The following is a 19,019-nucleotide window of genomic DNA, read 5'->3' as shown; positions in this document are numbered from 1 at the left end:
TAATTAACTAGTGAATTCAAGCAGGTTCATGGTGCAAATAGTGAATCTTAATAAAGTTTAGAGTAAGGAAGTCCTGCCTTTCTCCAGGAAATGGGAACAGGGAGTTTAGTCAGTTCTGGATGGCTCCTCATTCTTGAAGAGCTTTTTTTTTTTTTTCCTGTGAGGAAGGGAAATCTGTCTGAAAGGACCAGTTTGAGGGAAAAAGTTCTTTGAAATCCTGCTAAGAGGGAATGCCACCAATAAAAATGGTCTTCCTAGAATCTTAGTTGTCAAGCTGGAGGTGGCCCTTGAGAATCATGTAGTCAACCCTAACCATTCTATTATAGGGGCAGTGTTCGTTCAGTGGGAGAATTCTTGACTATCTAGCAGGAATCTCAAAAGTGATAGAGCCACATCTGAGCTCCTGATAATCTACCCTCCACAGCCTGTTCCTCACACCATCTTCCTTTTCTCAGAAAATGGCCATTCCATTTTTTAGTTGCTCAGGCCATAAAACTTTGCCTCCTCTCTTTCTTTCACACACCACATTCATTAAGTAAGGAAATCTTGTCTGTCTCTCAGAATATATCCTGAATCTTCCCACATCTCACTACTTTTATTGCTATTACCCTACCCTAAGCCACCATTATCTTTTGTAATAATACAAATAGCCTACTAATAGGTTTCCTTGCTTCCGTCTTTGTCTTTCTCCAGTCTTCACAACAGAGCAGCCAGGGTGAGGCTTTGAACAAGTGAGCCAGGTCAAGTCATTCCTCCACTAAAACCTTCCAATGCCTTCCCTTCTCACTCAGAAAAAGGAAGAACTCACATTGTCACTCAAGGTTATACACAATTTGGTTGCGTGTTGTTTCTCTGCTGCGTCCTACCTGGCCTCTTTGCTGGTCCTCAAGTACACCAGATGTGCTCCTACATCAGGATCTTTGCTCTTCCACCTGCTTGGAATGCTCTTTTCCCAGATATCTGCATGTCTTGTTTCTTCACTTTCTTCAGACCTTTCCTCAATTGTCACCTTCTCAGTAAAGCCTTGTCTGGCTCCGCTGTCTAAAATTGCATCAGCCACCCCCCGACGCTTCCCAGTCTTCTTGCTACAGCACTTATCATGATCAGTATACAGGCAGTCCTCAGCATATGATGAGGTTCCACTCTGATGACTCTGTCCTAAGTCAGTTGTGACACAAGTCAAATACCTTTTTTTTTTAAGTTTTCATTTTTGTTGACTTTTATTATCAGTATCCTTATAAATCCGATTTTTATGTGTCTTTGCGGGGTGGAAACATTACATATAAACTTACAGATATGATGACATCAGCAAATTATGTGCTACAGCATTGTATGTAGTACATATTACTAACGATAAAATGTACAAAAAAAAAAAGAATGTAAGTGTGGTTCATCGTAACTCAAATTTGGCATAAGTCAGGGACTTCCTGTACTTATTTACCTTGTCTACTGTCTATTTCCATGAGGGCAGGGGTTTTATCTGCTTTTTAAAATTTCACTGCTGTATCACTAATGTGGAGTGGCTGGTGGATTCGAGCTGCCAACCTTTTGGTTAGCAGTTGTAGCTCTTAACCACTGGGCCACCAGGGCTCCGCCTAGCACATAGTTGGCATTTAATAAATAATTATTAAATGAATGAAGGGTTTAAACTAAATGCAGTCCTGTTGGGATCAGAAGTTTCAGCAATGCACGTGCTCCTGAAATGACTCATTCATTCATTCATTTATTCTTTCATTCATGGTGTATTAGTTGAGTTACTACTTTGTGCATATGTCATATTTGCTGTGGGAGGGTCAATGATCTTACAGATTGGATTATATGATCTGTAAATTCAGCGGTGGAGACTGTCTTCTTTCCATCAGGATAGAATTGTTACTCTTTGTAGGTCCCCACCCCCATGATAGTAAAAAAAATAAGATTAATGACCACAAAGTCCGTCTCCCATTAGCAAAAGCATGGTGGCTACAGGGGTTGTTATTTACCCCCAGGATAGAGAAGTTTGAGGTTGACTTGGAAAAATAACAATTTTTATTAAGTACATGAGATTGACTTAAGGGAACATGAATGGCCTCAACTATAGAAGTGTCATTTCTGCTTCTTCACAGTTAGTCTAAATCCATCTCCCAAAACTCAACCTGAATATCCTTGATTAAGGTCAGAGTTGTCCACAAGCCAAAGGCTAGGGGAGTATTTATTTCATTAAAATATAATAATAATAATAATAAGGGGCATGTGAAATGTAGAGCCTGGGCAATCCTTCTTTTAAACCTAGAGCTATTACGATTCTTCAATAGAAAATTGCGGCGAGTTTTGGCTCCTGTATTTTTTTTAAAAGAATGTGGAGAAATGGGAGCGATGAGAAGCTGAATGATAAAAAAAAGAGGAGGAAAGGAGCTTTTGGAGGAATTTCTCAATGAGCTGGTACCATTTACCCTGGCAAAGAGAAAGTCAAAACGTGAGTCCACTCCTCATCTTACGCTCTGAAGGGTCACTTCCCAGAGGCTATGGGACAGCCTTTCCTTTACCACCATAATTTCTGGCCTTGATTTATAGAATTTAGAGGCTCAGTTTGAAGACTTTCTTGAAGAAAACAATAATAAAATCATGGAACTAAGAGAGACTGTGGAATTTATGTCCCTAGAGAGTTGAACAGATAGAAAGAGATTAGATTAGGTTGGGCCCGAATTCACCTGCCTGGGACCAGGGGTTAGGACCTGTTGCCATTTTAAGTTACTTAACGTTATAGCTGCAATAGACACTTGGTATTCTCTAATGTAACACATTCATTTCCTGGAAGATGAAACAGAGGTTCAGAGAGGCTACAGGCCTACCCACACTTCAACAAGCTAAAAGCAGAGCTTTTATAGGACGGGACGCTCTGACTCCCAGGCCACCAAACAATCTTTGGGATTCAGGAAGTCTATTTCCATGATTTCTGGTCATATATGTTTAGTTTCAAGGCTAGAAAATGGATAATGTTTGAGGAAATTTAGGGGCAGCTGTTGACATCCTTGAGCCCTGTGTGGTCTTTATTAATACAACTAGCCCAGCATCTTAGAGGCAGTACAGAGAGGCTAGAGGTGAGCGTGGGAGGGAGCTAACCTGGGTTCAGATGCTGGCTCCACCAGTTCCTTCTGTGACCTCAGGCAGGTTACCTAACTTCTCTGTACCTCATATGACCAGACTAAGCGTTATTGTGAGGATGAAGTGAAATATAATCTATGTAAAGTGTTGTGCATAATCCCTTGCACAGAGAAAGAGCTCTATCAATATTTTGGCTATTGCAGCTAATGCACAGTAGGTATATGGTGAGTCAGTGGATACAAATGTGTTGTAAGACCGGAGTTTCGTACTATTTTAGATCATCCAATGTCCCCTGGATGTGCCCTGATCTACAGAGTGACAGTAGTCCAGAATGTCTGCCACATGGAGGACATCCTTAATAACAGATATATAACTCTTCAATTAGGACAGTAAGATCTATGTACAAAGAGGACATGTGTCCAGCAAAGGGGCTGCCAATGGCAGAATGAGAATTGGAATCTAATTTTCTAAACCCAAGGCTTGAAAGCTGTTTTCTTTGCGTGTTACAAATATGTAGAAGAAATCAGCAGAGGACCACCAAAGGAACTTAATTCAGTTTGCTTTCCCCCATCTTTTAAGACATTTCTAAGACAAATAGAAGTTCATTAGCCCATCTTTTAAAAAATTAATACGAAAAGCATTCAACTTTAGCTACTAAATTCAACTGATAATTTAAATTAAAAAAATATGTATTATAGTTTCTGTATGTTGTCAGTGAATGAAGACTGATAAAGTGGACAGAAAGGACGAGAGAGGAAGAGAGACAAGGGGAGGAAGGAAAACGCCAAATGGGGAAATGGAGGGAAGACTCAAGGCAAAGCCCAAGTGGGTAAAGAGAGACAAAGGGGAAAGAGGAAGCAACTACTTTTTACTGAACTTTTATAGTTATTTTGTTTAATCCTCATAAACCCTCTCAGTTAAGTACTATAACTTCCACTTTATAGATGGGGCAACTGAAGCTTAAGTAATGGGGCTGATGTCATTTAGCTAGTAAGTGGTAGAGCTACATTTTGAAAAGGATCTCTTTGCCTCCAAGGTACATGGTTTTTACTCTTCTTAGTCCCATTTTGTCCTCTGTTCTTTCTACCTTCTGTTTTCTTTCTTTTTCTCACTCTCCTGATTTTTTCTTTTTTTCCCTTTCTTCTTTTCTCCCTCCTTCCCTCCCTCCCTCCCTCGCAACCACGGAATAACATTCTCATCTTGAGGTGTTTGGCATATCTCTGTGAGCGACTTGGAAGTATAAGCTGTGTCCTTGCAGTCATCCCCTTCTCTGATCTACCTTGAGAGATCAATGATATTGCTCACTTGACAAACTAGTCGTCTAGCATCCCTCTTCAAGTTCATTCTGCAGGCTATGTGGCTCTTTCTCCCTCAGAGAGTAGAAGGTGCTTTTGCAAGTGGATTGTGGGGATGAAGGGAGAGAAGCTAAGAGGTAAAAGTTGCTTGTGGAGTAGCTGTCACTGAGTTCCAGATTAGCCACCTGCTAAGAGTGTAATTTTCTTGACTCTTGGGATTAAAGAAATGCATTCTCATACTGAATTCTGCTTATTGCTGTTGGGAATAAGAAGATGGAAATCACAGCCTTCGAGGTAATGGAAAGTAACCCAACAGAGACTGTTCTCCTGCTGAAGAGCACAGAATTTTGGAGGGGCCCTGCCTTAACAGTGGAGCCTTGGTGGCACAGCAGTTAAGTGCTCAGCTGTTAACTGAAAGGTCAGCAGTTCAAACCCACGCAAGAAAGATGTGGCAGTCAGTTCCCATAAAAATCCAGCCTAGGAAACCCTATGGGGCAGTTCTACTCTGTCCTATAGGGTTGCTATGAGTCAGAATCGATTTGATGGCACTGGGTTTGATTTTGGCTGCCTTAACATCTTAATGTACAGACCCAGAGAGTCCTGAGAGTTGGAGTATACTTTGATGAAAACCCTAAATTTTCAAAGGTTGAAATAATTCCAACCTACACCTTTGCCTATTTACCCTCCTCCATTCCCAAATCAGCCACCGATTCTGAAATGTCATCTGGGTGACATCCCTCCACCCCTTCACTTACCCATTTACCCACAGCTGATTCCCCAAAGGATTTCCCTGACAAGTTGGATCAGGTGGTGCTGTATTCAGGCTGATGTACTAGGGGCAGACCTAATGGGATGTGAATGCCACAGATGATGCACAGGACCCGACAGAGGAAGTTTTTACAGTAATGTACTTGCTACTTAACCATTGCATGCTCACAGTTTATTAGAGGCAGCATGCAGAGGAAGGGTGTGGGAGACTGCAGGAATAGAAAGGAGATGCTGGTTTGTTGGAAGAGAGGGAGGATGAGAGCAGGATCTGAAGTTATGAAAGCTTAAAATGCAAACTTCTTAGAGTGGTCGCCATAATGACCTGGAAAGGACATGGACTAACGAACCCCTAGTCATGCACAGGCTTAAGCAAGTAACTTTGTTTTCCTTGCTTCGTCTGTCAACCTTACAACATCCCTGGTTCAGTACCATGGTGATCCCCATTTTACAGATGAGGAAGTTGAGGCTTAGACAGGTTAACTAACTTTCCCATGGTTGTCTTGGTAACCTCTTCGTGTCTTTCTGCATACCAGCTGTGCAAGAAGAAAGGCAGAGGAGCCGGGAGCGGGCTGAGAGTGAGGCAGAATCTGCCAGCAGTGGCCATGAAGACATGCCTGTGGAGAGGATTCTAGAAGCTGAACTTGCTGTTGAACCAAAGACAGAATCCTATGCTGACATGAATATGGAGAACTCAGTATGCGGTCTTGGACCCCCATCCATCTTCCATTTCTTGGATGGGGTTGGAGATGGGGGAGGGCGTCTATTGGAGTCCCAGGTCCTGTCCCTCAGAGTACTTTGTTCCTTTTTCAGACGAATGACCCTGTCACCAACATATGCCATGCTGCCGATAAGCAGCTTTTCACCCTCGTTGAATGGGCCAAGCGCATTCCCCACTTCTCGGACCTCACCTTGGAGGACCAGGTCATTCTGCTCCGGGCAGGTAAAGCATACCAGAATTCCTTGATTTCTGGGACAATCACCTGGACTGCTATTTGAAATTACCCTTGGGATCCTAAAAACAGGCAACCTGATGAACTATAACTCATCCGACCTGTGCACCATGTTGATGATGGGAGAACCCTTTCCAGGGTTATTCTTTTTTATATTTTTTATAGGCTCTTAAATTTGTATAATCCTCCCAAAAAACTTTCATTCCCCAATGAAATATTGTTTATTCATGGAGGAGCAGGACTCTTTTCCCACACAAATTTACGTGTAATTTTCAAAGACCATTGAATCATTTGTATTGAAGCTCATCTGAGGCAGTGCCTCATGATTGTTCTGAAATTGGCATATTGCAATATTCCCAATTCACAGATGACATAAAAGAAGCTAAGACTTGCTCCCCTCATTCTAGATAAATTCCAAGGTCCTTTCCTATTTTAAGATTCTATGTACTATAGTCTCTCTTGCCTCCCATTTCCAGAACACTGTGTGGCCCATTGACGTATGCCGTATCTCCTCTTTGTCACTGAGTCAGCAGGGAAATTTCATGAAGACTGGCTAAGCACTGGAACCAGTGCCCTCATCTCCTCCCCTGTTAGATAATGAGCAATTGCTGAGTATCCACCAGAAGCTACATGCTGTGCTAGGAGCTACTAGACAACACCAAAGAAATCAAACTAGATTGTCAGGTCCTGAGGGCAGGGACTGTAAGGTATACTAGCTTTATCTACCATGGCAGCTTGCACAGTTACTATTACCTGTTAAGCGTTCAATCTATATTTGTTGATTGACTGGGGAAGAAAAAAAAAAAGAGTCCTTGCCCTCAAGCTGCCATCCTGGGCTGCATTGGAGAGACTGTGGGGGGTGGGCTGACAAGTCAGGAAACCCAAGTTTTATCCTTGGTTTCTTCACTCATTGGATGCATCCTCTTGAACTAGTTCTTAACTTCCCTTGATTTCCAATTTTCCTTTTATTTTATTTTGCCATCGAGTTGCTTCCGGCTCATGGTGACCCCACACATGTCAGAGTAGAACTGTGCTCCATATGGTTTTCAGTGACGGATTTTTCAGAAATAGATAGCCAGGCCTTTCTTCCAAGGAACCTCTGGGTGGACTTGAACCTCCAGCCTTTTGGTTAGCAACCAAGTGCATTAACTGTTTGTACCACCCGGGGACTCCTTTTATTACATGGGGATAATAATACCCGCACTGGATGATTATCGGTTCTCCCTCAAGCCCTCCTTCTTATTCTTGCAGGATGGAATGAGCTGTTGATTGCCTCCTTCTCCCATCGCTCGGTTTCCGTGCAGGATGGCATCCTTCTAGCCACAGGTTTACACGTCCACCGGAGCAGTGCTCATAGTGCTGGAGTCGGCTCCATCTTTGACAGGTATCTCCTCTCTGCCTCCAGTGTCGTGTGTGTGTGTGTGTGTGTGTGTGTGTATGTGTGTGTGTGTGTGTGCACATGCTGGGAAGTGGGATGGACAGCCCAAACAGCTGCACATGACTAGAAGCAGAGACATTAAGCAGATGAGAATATAAACCTAGGGAATGAAAGAAAGGTTGAAATTACAAGGAGATGGAGCCAGTCAGAGGCCAGTATGGTTTCTGGGTAGATGGGAGAACCTATTATCCCTATGGGTTTCCATAGAAGAGAATGGATCATTGACAATAGCTAGTAAGTTGAGGGGTTGAACTGCTTATCCCAGGGGCTGGGAATGGGGAAGAGGGTCCCAAGTCTGTCTTCAGGAGGCCAAGCAAGATGGGCTAGACTCAGTACCAGGATTCCTGGGGGAGGCCTGTAGCAGGATCAGACCCACCTCAGTGGGGCAGCCACGCCCTCAGTCTGGGATTCTGTGTCTTAAAAGCTGCAAAAGTAAAATTAATCTGTGTCATCTAAAGAGCTGAATGAAATGAATAAAGATTAATGACTTGGGGGTGAGGGGATGGAGAACAGGTGAAGGGGTGGTAAGGTTGAGAATAGTCTCTGTCCAATGCCAGAGACCCATGTCCCATTTCCACCTCCATCATAAATGTGCATGTCCACCTAAGATGTCTCTACTCCTTTCGGCCCTTTCCCACAACCTGCTCCATACCACATAGAGACTAACACAGGTGACTGGAATGACTCACCCCCACCCTTCATGGTGCCTGGAGATTTCTACCCTTTCACTGAATACTGCCCTTAGCTGAGCTTTTCTGGGCATGCAACACCCTTACCCTGCTTTCTGTGCCCCATTTCTACTAATTTCCAAGTCTTCTCCGATGCCTTTCCAGTCCTCTCCTCAGGCTTCAGTGCCTCCTCCTTGGTGTTGCCCTAGACTTTGTTCATGGCAGTTATTTCACTGGGCTTTTCGTTATTGCTTGTTATTTCTATGTCTGTTTCTTCAATTAAAATGTGAGCTCCTTGAGATCAGGGACGCATTTTATTCATCTCTTACCTGGTGCATCATCTGGAAAGCGGGGTGGGTACATATTAAATGTTGGTTGAATTCATTTTATCAGCACTTGGCCTAGTACTCATGATTGTCTCATCATCTGCCCTTGTTTCCTGAGAACAGAGTTCTGACGGAGCTGGTTTCCAAGATGAAAGATATGCAGATGGATAAGTCGGAGCTGGGGTGCCTGCGAGCCATCGTGCTATTTAACCCAGGTGACCGTATAGTGGTTAGCACTCCTCCGTGGACTCCAATATCTTATGCTCTTTGATCCTTTAGCTCAGCTGAGACAGAGAAGGCAGTGCCAGGTATCCTGTCCCTGGAGAGGACAGAGAGTCAGCTACTCATGGCCTCTATCCCTAGAGCCATCTTGAAAAGTGTTTTGAGTGGGTATGGAGCGTGCATGTTTGGGACAAGTGGAGAAGGCGAGAGATGACGGTGATCTCAGGGTATTGGAGGTGGTAAAAATAGTCAGATCTTAGGTGTACTTTTAGGTAAAGCCAATGGGATTTGCTGATGACATAGAATGTGAAAGAAAGAAAAGAGTTAAGTATAATTCTCAAGGTTTTTTGTTTTCCCAAACAGTTGGGAAAATGGAGTTTTCATGAGATGGAGAAAACTCCAGGGGTAGCTGAGGGCAGGTGGGTAGGGATCAGGATTTTGTCTGTGGACATTAAAGTCTGAGATAGAGAGTAGATAAACAAGAATAGTTGCCCAGGAAGCAATTTCTTATGTGAGTCTGGAGTTAGGAGAGAAGCCAGGACCAGAAGTAGATATTTGAGATCTGTTAGCCTACACCTGGCATGTAAGGCCATGGGTCTGGATGGGATCATCTAAGGAGTGAGTACATATTGAACAGGGAAGAGGGCTGACGGCTGAACCTGCCTGGGGCATTCCAGGACTTAGAGGCAGGGAGAAAAGGAAAAGCTGGCAAGGGAACCTGTGAAGAGGCCTCAGTAAACGAGGGAGAGAACTAGAAGAGAGGCCTGGAGGTCCAGGGAAGAAAAGTATTTCAAGAAGGAGGGAATGACCAGCTTTGTCAAATGCTGCTGTGGGTCAAGAAAGATGAGTTTTCAGAATCATATATTAATTTACACATCTATCATCTCTTGAATTAAGCAGTGAGCTCGTTGATGGAGGACATAGGCTGATTCAGTTTTTGTACTCCATCTCATCCCCCAGTCTATGGTTAACACATATTAGACACGCAATAAATGTGTGAAGGTAATATTTCTACAATGTCTTGGGTAAAATGAAATTCTCATGGTCAGAGTCAGTGGTGGGTTCATTTGGCTATATGAAAGTTTAAAATCTTTGCCCCAGAGTTTATTGGGTAGATTGGACACAGAAAGAGAGCTAGGGGCACACAAGACTGACTTTGTTTATTTCACAATTATCCCCATCCTTATGTCTCTGGTCACTCTAGGGAGGGTGGCCGGAGTGGATGGGGCAGCCTCCGTGGGAGGGTATCTACATGAAGCGTGGAACCAGAGGCTAAATCAGAGGTCTTTTTCAGATGCCAAGGGTCTGTCCAACCCATCTGAGGTAGAGACTCTGCGAGAGAAAGTTTATGCCACCCTCGAGGCCTACACCAAGCAGAAGTATCCGGAACAGCCAGGCAGGTGAGAGAGTGCCGGAAGAACGGTAACTACAGCAGCAACCACTCCTGCTTTCACGTTTGTTCATCAAACACCTAATGTGCAGCGGGCACTGTCTAGATTTTTTCAAATGTTCTTTAATCCTCACAACAAGCTGAGAGCCACTAAAATGTTAGCTCCGCAAGGCCAGAGCTCATGTCTCTCTCGTTCACCATTCACCACTTGCATCAGAGCCTAAAGCAGCGCCTGACAAATAGTATACACTCTATGACTATTGAATGAACAAATGAATGAAAGAATGAATCTAGGTATCATTATTTCCACTTTCTAATGAGGAACTCAGGCTCAGAAAGGTTAAGTCACTCATCCAAGATCATAAAGCTGCTAAGTGGTGAACCTGGGATGTGAACCTGGCTCCGTCTGACTTCAAAGAGCTTAAGCTTTGAAGTATGGCTGTAGTGCTTTCTGGTCAGCCCCTATGGACGTCCCCATGCAGTAGGAAGTATAGGCTTTGGTAGCCAGGAGACATGATCATTGGTCCACATGGAGCCATCTGTGTGGCCTCTGGCAAGGTGCCAGGTTTAGTCTGGGCTCCTCGATGGAAAATGAGGATGTTAGTTTAGAACTCTGAGGTCATAGGCAGTATAGGTATTCTGAGTCATTAAAAAAAAAAAAAAAAGAAATCCCCAAAATTTCCCCCAAATAAAAGTTTTCCAGTTCCTTCTCTGTTAGTTCAAGTTCTTAAAAACAGAAAATAGGATTCTTAAATCACACAGAAAACTGAAAATGAAACTTGAAAAACTGCCTTAAAGACATTCTTTTTGTCTTGCGGACTAATTTTTACATGCTCCGATTCTCACAAAAGACTTTTATTCCTCTGTGAAGTCTAGTTTCCAGTAAGCTGATTATCCTGGGTTATAAGCCAATATCTTCAATTGTCCAGAAGTGGCTGAGTTGTGTTGCTTTGTTTTGTTTTTTGGTCTGAGGCTATAAGTAAATTCAAGTGAGTGGATTTCAGCCCTTTGGTACAATGAATGGGCAGGCCTTGTGGGTTAGTTAGGGAGATGAACCTGCAGTGATAGACCTCTCAAATGCCAGTAGCTTAACACAGTAGAAATTTATTTCTTGCTCATATATTGGTCCTGGGTGTGTGATCAGATCAGGAAAGTGGCTCTCTTCCATGCTATCATTCAGGGACTCAGGTGCCTTCCTTCTTGTGGCTCCACTATGTCCCAGGACCACATTGTGTTTTGCATCCAGATGGTGGAAGGGGAAAGAGCTGGAAGAGCACAGAGGAGAGTGTATGAGGGCAAGACCTCGAAGGGTCCGGCACCCCCTCACTCACTTCCATTGGCTAAAACTTCATCATGTCACCCAGCTAGACTTAGAGGAGGCTAGGGGTTGTATCCAGCTGTGTGCCAGTGATGGGGCGGGGTGGGGCGGAATGGATGTTGGTGGACACCAGGAAATAGAAGTTGATGGACACCAGGCAGTCTCTTCTACACCTGTAATAGATGAGATTGAGAGCCCTGTCCAAGAGGTTAGGGCCTGGCTGCCATCATCAGCTCTACCCATGGCTGCTGTGAGCCCTGGACAAGTCATGTTAACTGAAAGCCATGCATTGGAGGATTTCCACCGAATCTCTAAACCACAGCTCTAATACAACATTAAACATGTTTACTGAGAACATGTGTGCAGGGCATCAGGAACAACCACGCTCACAGTCATTCCTTCCGAGAATTGGCTCTAGGTCCCGCTGTTTATCTTAAAAAGAAACTTTTCTATTTTTTCCTAATTATAAAAGCAGTCCATGCTTTGATAATAGATCTGTATCTATTCCTATATCTGTATGTATGTATCTATCTATACCAAACCAACCAAACCCATTGCTGTCGAGTCGATTCCGACTCATAGTGACCCTATAGGACAGAGTAGAAATTGCCCCACAGGGTTTCCAAGGCTATAAATCCTCACCGAAGCAGACTGCCATATTGTTCTCCTGCGGATCGGCTGGTGGATTCGAACTACCAACTTTTCAGTTAGCAGCTGAGCACTTAACCACTGCATCACGATACACATGTACACATACACGTGCACACACATATATATATCAGGTGATAAGAGTTGATGGTAAACTTTTTGATATGTTTCTTTCCACTATGTCTACATGTCTCCAGTATATTCACTGTGTGTGTATATGTATACATAGGAATATGTATAATATGAAACCATACAGCTTAGTGTATTTTTCCCTCCCTTAGCCATTCTAGGCATTTTATCAGGCATTTTATATTTTGTTTAATGTACAGACTTCTCACTGGCAATGTTTTGTGCTATTTCACCATGCGGACACATCCTTATGTATTTAGCCATTCCCCTGTGGTTGACATTTAGGTTGTGTCTAACGGGCATCACTGTAAAAGCATTAGAACCTACTCTTTCCTGGGAAGGGGGCTTTCAGAGGTCTGGGTTTCCTCCAGGCACTGGGAAAAGATGCCACCCCTTGTTGCCTGGACTAGGGCAGAGCCTGGGAGTTCAAATGGTGCAGTGGCTGGGGCCCTGCCATGTCCCCTGGGTCTGTCCAGTACAGCCTGTATGGGGTGGCCTCCCTGACCAAGTAAGTGTCCGTGGAGGTTTGACAGGAACAAAGTGTCACTTGGCCCAACCAGTCAGTAGTAATTCCGAGGGCTGGTCACCTCTGCTGTGCAGTACATAGTTGAAGGGGCTTCTGGCACGGCCAGGTCAAGGCACCTTTCTCGGTGGTAGATGCTGCCACTTGGTGGAGCCTTTTAGAAGTGCACTTTACAGGGGCGGAGGTCGGCTTCCTCTAGCCGGAAAGCAGAGATCAAAACTCAGGGGGCTGCAGAACTCACACACTTTCTCTCAGCCGCGCACGCACACAGTAGGCGCCTTCAAAGGCTGTGATGCCCCCCTTGCTGTCAGCAAGTGAGTAAGGCATTCAATGCCGCTCCCATGGCTGTGGCCGTTAATGGGATATGTTTCCGTTAGTCCCTGTCTCAATCCCTAAATCCAGGACAGACCACGAAGACAGCAGTCTCGTGGCATATGTAGCATTTTACATATTGTAAAATGTCGGCATTTGTGGAGTACAAAAGCCGCCACCACCAACACCACCAACAAAACACCCTGAAAGCAGAAACATTTTCAGAGTTAGTCTCAGCCTGACTTTGCACTTCATAGAGAAGTAATTTCCTTTGCCTAAACTCATAAAGGAGACCCTGGTGGCACAGTGGTTAAGAGCTGTGACTGCTAACCAAAAGGTTGGCAGTTCAAATCCACCAGGTGCTCCTTGAAAACCCTAGGGGCAGTCCTACTCTGTCCTATAGGGTCGCTATGAGTTGTAATTGACTTGACAGCAGTGGGTAAACCCATAAAGCTCTTCAGTGGCAGAACTGCCATCAGGGGCTCAGCCTCCCTACTCCCACTTGAACTGCCTCTTTGCGCCTGGAGTTACCAGGCAGATGCCCTTGGTGCTTTATATTTAAACGATTTTGGAGCTTTGTGTTGGGCTTGGCATAGATCTTTAATTTTTCCATGTAGAAAAGTGATTCTCACCTTTTGGGATGGTGCCACATTATTTTTCTTACGTTGCCATATTTCCTTAAAACATCATCTGGCATGAGTATAGAAACATATACATTTTCAAGGAACATTGCAATTTCAATTTGAAAATTTTCATGAAATAATGTGATGACACCAAGTACAGATTCACCCCAAGCCAGGAATCTCTGATTTAGGGCCATAGTGACGTGATTTGGGCCTTCGTACTTTTTATTGGAAGTTGTGAGTACTGCTTGATGTACAGTCATCATTACTAACATTAAAAATAAGCTTCTTTTGCAAAAAGCATTTTGAGAGACGAAGAAGGGTCACAAGGATGGAGTGAAAAATGTCACAGATTAAGAGGCCCACAAGGACATGCAGGTGTGAGATTAATTCTTTCACACACTGTCCTCTCTCCCTTTTGTAAGTCACACAACTGAGATCCTCAATTATAGAAGAGTGTGCGTGTGCATATGCATGTGTGTGAGTGTGTGTGTGGGTGTATCGTGAGTGTGGGAGTGTGCATGCATGTGTATGTGACGGTACATGTGAGTGTGCATGCCTGCATAAGGGTATGTGAGAGTGTGTGTGAGTGTGTGTGTGCGTGTGGGAATGAGGGTGTGCCTGTGTGTGAGAGTGTGTGTGTGCATGTGGGAATGAGGGTGTGCGTGTGTGTGTGTGTGCATGTGGGAATGAGGGTGTGCATGTGAGTATGCGTGTGCATGTGGGAATGAGGGTGTGCATGTGTGTGAGTGAGTGTGTGTGCGTGTGGGAATGAGGGTGTGCGTGTGTGTGTGTGTGGGAATGAGGGTGTGCATGTGTGTGAGTGTGTGTGTGTGGGAATGAGGGTGTGCATGTGTGTGTGTGTGTGCATGTGGGAATGAGGGTGTGCATGTGTGTGTGAGTGTGTGTGCGTGTGGGAATGAGGGTGTGCATGTGTGTGAGTGTGTGTGTGCGTGTGGGAATGAGGGTGTGTGTGTGCGTGAGTGTGCGTGTGGGAATGAGGGTGTGCGTGTGTGTGTGCGTGTGGGAATGAGGGTGTGCGTGTGTGTGAGTGTGTGTGTGCGTGTGGGAATGAGGGTGTGCACGTGTGTGTGCGTGTGGGAATGAGGGTGTGCATGTGTGTGTGTGCGTGTGGGAATGAGGGTGTGCATGTGTGTGTGTGCGTGTGGGAATGAGGGTGTGCGTGTGTGTGTGTGTGCATGTGGGAATGAGGCTGTGCGTGCGTGTGTGTGAGTGTGTGTGCGTGTGAGAATGGGGTGTGCATGTGTGTGTGCATGTGGGAATGAGGGTGTGAGTGTGTGTGCGCGTGTGGGAATGAGGGTGTGCGTGTGTGTGTGTTTGTGCGTGTGGGAATGAGGGTGTGCATGTGTGTGTGAGTGTGGGGAATGAGGGAGTGCATGTGTGTGTGTGTGTGGGAATGAGGGTGTGCATGTGTGTGTGTGCGTGGGAATGAGGGTGTGCGTGTGTGTGTGCGTGTGGGGAATGAAGGTGTGCGTGTGTGTGTGTGTGCGTGTGGGAATGAGGGTGTGCGTGTGTGTGAGTGTGTGTGTGTGGGAATGAGGGTGTGCATGTGAGTGAGTGTGCGTGTGGGAATGAGAGTGTGCATGTGTGTGAGTGTGTGTTGTGTCCCCAGGGCTGAGACTACGATTTTCCATCTCCTTCTCTTCTAACTTAAAAGTAGGAAAAAAAGAAAAAAAACCAACCTGTTGCTATTGAGTTGATTCTCACTTTTAGCGGCCCTATAGGACAGAATAGAACTGCCCCACAGAGTTTTCAAGGCTATAATCTTTGTGGAAGGAGATTGCCACATCTTTCTTCCATGGAGCAGCTGTTGGGTTCAAACCACCGACCTTTCTTTTGGTTAGCAGCGGAGCACGTAACCACTGCACCACCAGGGCCCTGTCTTAAAAGTAGACACAGTCTAATTAGTTGATGATAAAAACTGGTGAAGATAGGTAACAAAAATTTGTTAACTGAGGTAAACTGAGATCACATTGCCCAAATGGCGCAGTCGTCAAGAGCTCGGCTGCTAACCAAAAAGCTGGCAGTTCAAATCCACCAGCCTCTCCTTGGAAACCCTATAGGGCAGCTCAACTCTGTCCTATAGAGTAGCTATGAGTCAGAACCGACTCCACGGCACCTAACAACAGCAACAAAGATATGATAATGTGAGGAAATGCCCAGTCTTAGGGGGACTTCCTGAGAGGGGGGACTACCTCTGCTCTTGCTCATCTGTTATCCCAGAACCTGTCGTAAAGCCTGGTGCATGGTAGGTACTCAAAATGTTCATCCAGCAGTGCATATGTATAAAATATAAAATGCCTGATATTCAGTGTGTACGTTGTGCCATGTTCTAAGTGCTTCAGCAAATCTTCACAACAAGCACTTAGGGCACAGAAACAGGAAGGAACACCCAGCTAGTAAGGGGTGGAGACGTGAGTCAACAAACACAGTCTAGCTCTTCCTCTCAACCTCTGTGAATGAAGGTTACTGAGGACAATTCTAGGGCATAGCCACAAAATTCAAAAGATTCTTAAGAGGTCATGTGGTGCAGTTTCCACCTTCAAAATTAACTTGCCCTCTAGACCATTTCTAAGAGTCCCTGGGTGACACAAATGGTTAAGAACTCAGCTACTAACGAAAGGGCTGACGGTTCAAATCCACCTAGAGGCACCTTGGAAGGAAGGCCTAGTGATCTGCTTCCAAAAGATCGCAGCCTTGAAAACCCTATGGAGCGCAGTTCTACTCTGAAACACATGGGTTTGCCATGAGTCGGAATCGACTCCACAACAAGTGGTTTTCTAGTCCATTTCTGAAGCTTCTGGGGTTAAATATTCCCCCACTGCCTCAGTCTCCCTCCCAGGCTCTTCTGTCACAGAGTGGTCAAAAAGACGAAATGGACTTCCCCCTGCCAGTAGATGCCCCATGTCCTTCCCTGCTTCCTAATGCTCCCTTGTCTTCTCCGCAGGTTTGCAAAGCTGCTGCTTCGCCTCCCAGCCCTGCGCTCCATCGGCTTGAAATGCCTGGAGCACCTCTTCTTCTTCAAGCTCATAGGGGACACGCCCATTGATACCTTCCTCATGGAGATGTTGGAAACCCCGCTGCAGGTCACCTGAGCCTCACCAGCCACAGCCTCCTGACTAGGATTATCCCTCGGCAGGCGCGTGTGGACCCCCTCCCTGCACACTTCCCCTTGTACACTTCCCTCCAGCTCCCCTGCTGACCCCCTTCCGGTTCCCAAAATGTGATGCTTATAATAAAGGAAATCTTTCTACACGTGAGACTTTTATAGGTGGAGTTTTGTACAGATGTTAACCGTAACCCTGCTTTGCTATAAAAGGGGCTGGGGGTCTTTCTGGAAGTTCTTGGAAAACTAACCCACGTCTGTACATAGAATTGGTTTAAATTATTTTTTCACTTGCCATGGAAAGCAAACAAACAAATAATAAAATAATATATATGACGTTGGCACTGCTTGGAGCATGGGGTGTGTTATTGTGCTGCAAGGAAGTTACCTCAGATGTGGAGGAGGGGCTGTGGGGGCTAGGCGTGGAGAACAGAGCTAGGATCCTGAGACTGTAAAATCCCCTGCTGGATGCCTGAATCTAAACTGGCCTTCTCAGACAGCCAACTTGGCCCCAGGGAGAAGACGCTCTCTATTAGAGTCAGCTTGGTTTTTTTTTTTTTTTTACTTCTAAGAATAACAAGCAAAGAGAGCTTTGTACTGATTGGGGGCAACTGAGTATAAAGCCAACAGAGGATATTTTCTTTTTCTCTATTTTTTTTTTTTTTTTGGCTTTAACAGGAGAAGTTTATTTCCTCACAGTAAAGTAGGCTAAAAGTCCAAATTCAGGGCGCTAGCTCCAGGGAAAGGCTTTCTCTCTCTCTCAGCCTTCTCATCAGTGTTCCCCTGGACTAGGAGCTTCTCGGCGCAGGGACCCCGGTCCAAAGGATGTGCTCTGCTTCTGGCACTGCTTTCTTGATGGTATGAGGTCCCCCAATTCTCTGCTTGCTTCCCTTTCCTTTTATCTCTTGAGAGATAAAAGGTGGTGCAGGCCGCACCCCAGGGAAACTCCCTTTACATTGGTGACCTGGGTGAAGGTGGTGTTACAATCCCACCCTAATCCTCTTTAACCTAAAATTACAATCACAAAATGGAGGCCAGCCACACAATTCTGGGAATAATGGTCCAGCCAAATAGATACACACATTTTTTGGGGGACATAATTCAAACCATGACATTCTACCCTTTGGCCCCTAAAAAATCACATCCTTGCAACATGGAAAACATATTCACCTCATCATATCATAGCAAAAGTCTTAACTCCAAGTCCAAAATCCAAAAATTCCTTTTCATCCATGAAATCTAGAATACAAGTTATTGCTTCCAAAGGTACAGTGGCAGAACAGGCACAAGCTAGACATTTCCATTACAAATGGGAGAAACTAGAGGAAAAGAAGTGATAACAGGTGCCAAGCAAGTCAGTAGAACACATTACATTAGCCCTCAAGGCTTTGAAAATAATCCTCTGTTCTCCGAGACAATTTACACAATGGCCCTGCCCTTCAGACTCTAGGTATTGGCCACAGTCTCTGGATTTTGAGTGGAGGCCCCTGGCCCTGGGCTTCAGCTCCGCCTTCCAGGCCCACTGGGACAGCAACTCTGCTCCCTTGGCTTTAGGCGCACCGTTCTCCCAGTCCATCTGCATGGCGACTCCACCCTTAGAAGCACCAGAGGCCATGGCTCCACCCTTCGAAACCCCTGAGGTCATGGCCATACCTTCTGAGACTGAGGCAGCTTGGCTTCTTGTGTCCATTGTCTCTTCAGCTTCTGTTTCCTGTGGCCTCTTGGCCCTCGGGCCTCATGCCTGCATCTTCCCTGCTGGGGCAAGTGTTCCAAAGCTCAGTAGCTCCACCGGTAAGTGCCCGGAGGCACCCCACTCCGCCAGGAAGCCTCATGCACACAGGCACTCAGCTCTCTCATTCTGGGGGTCGGCTCCAGTGCTGTCTCGCACTGGTCTCCTGGTTCTGCTGCTGCCGCTTCTCTGCTGCTGCTGGTCCTCTGTCACTGCCGCACGTGTATCCATTCACAGTTTTAAAACCGCTTCCACGTTTTAGGTATCTGTTAGAGCAGCACGCCACTCTCGGTACCAAATTCTGTCTTAGTCATCTAGTGCTGCTACAACAGAAATACCACAAGTGGGTGGCTTTAACAAGGAGAAGTTTATTTCCTTACAGTAAAGTAGGCTAAAAGTCCAAATGCAGGGCGCCAGCTCCAGGGAAAGGCTTTCTCTCTCAGCCTTCTCATCAGTGTTCCCCTGGACT

General features: G+C 45.3%; 1 protein-coding gene across 1 annotated transcript in view; it reads left to right on the top strand.

Annotated features, from left to right (window-relative positions):
* Positions 1–17,165, top strand: part of RXRG (retinoid X receptor gamma) — a 65,348-nt gene extending 48,183 nt beyond the window's left edge. The window contains exons 5-10 of the mRNA XM_004385763.1: positions 5,681–5,841; positions 5,958–6,087; positions 7,349–7,481; positions 8,653–8,744; positions 10,046–10,151; positions 16,663–17,165. Coding sequence (XP_004385820.1) covers positions 5,681–5,841; positions 5,958–6,087; positions 7,349–7,481; positions 8,653–8,744; positions 10,046–10,151; positions 16,663–16,810 — 770 coding nt within the window. The 3' untranslated portion in view covers positions 16,811–17,165. The remainder of the gene's footprint in view (positions 1–5,680; positions 5,842–5,957; positions 6,088–7,348; positions 7,482–8,652; positions 8,745–10,045; positions 10,152–16,662) is intronic.
* Positions 17,166–19,019: the final 1,854 nt, after the last annotated feature.

Source organism: Trichechus manatus, unplaced genomic scaffold (genome assembly GCF_000243295.1).
Source record: "Trichechus manatus latirostris isolate Lorelei unplaced genomic scaffold, TriManLat1.0 scaffold00145, whole genome shotgun sequence".
NCBI classification, from domain to species: domain Eukaryota; kingdom Metazoa; phylum Chordata; class Mammalia; order Sirenia; family Trichechidae; genus Trichechus; species Trichechus manatus.
Note: the sequence above shows the minus strand (reverse complement) of the source record. Positions and strands in the feature narration are given on the sequence as shown.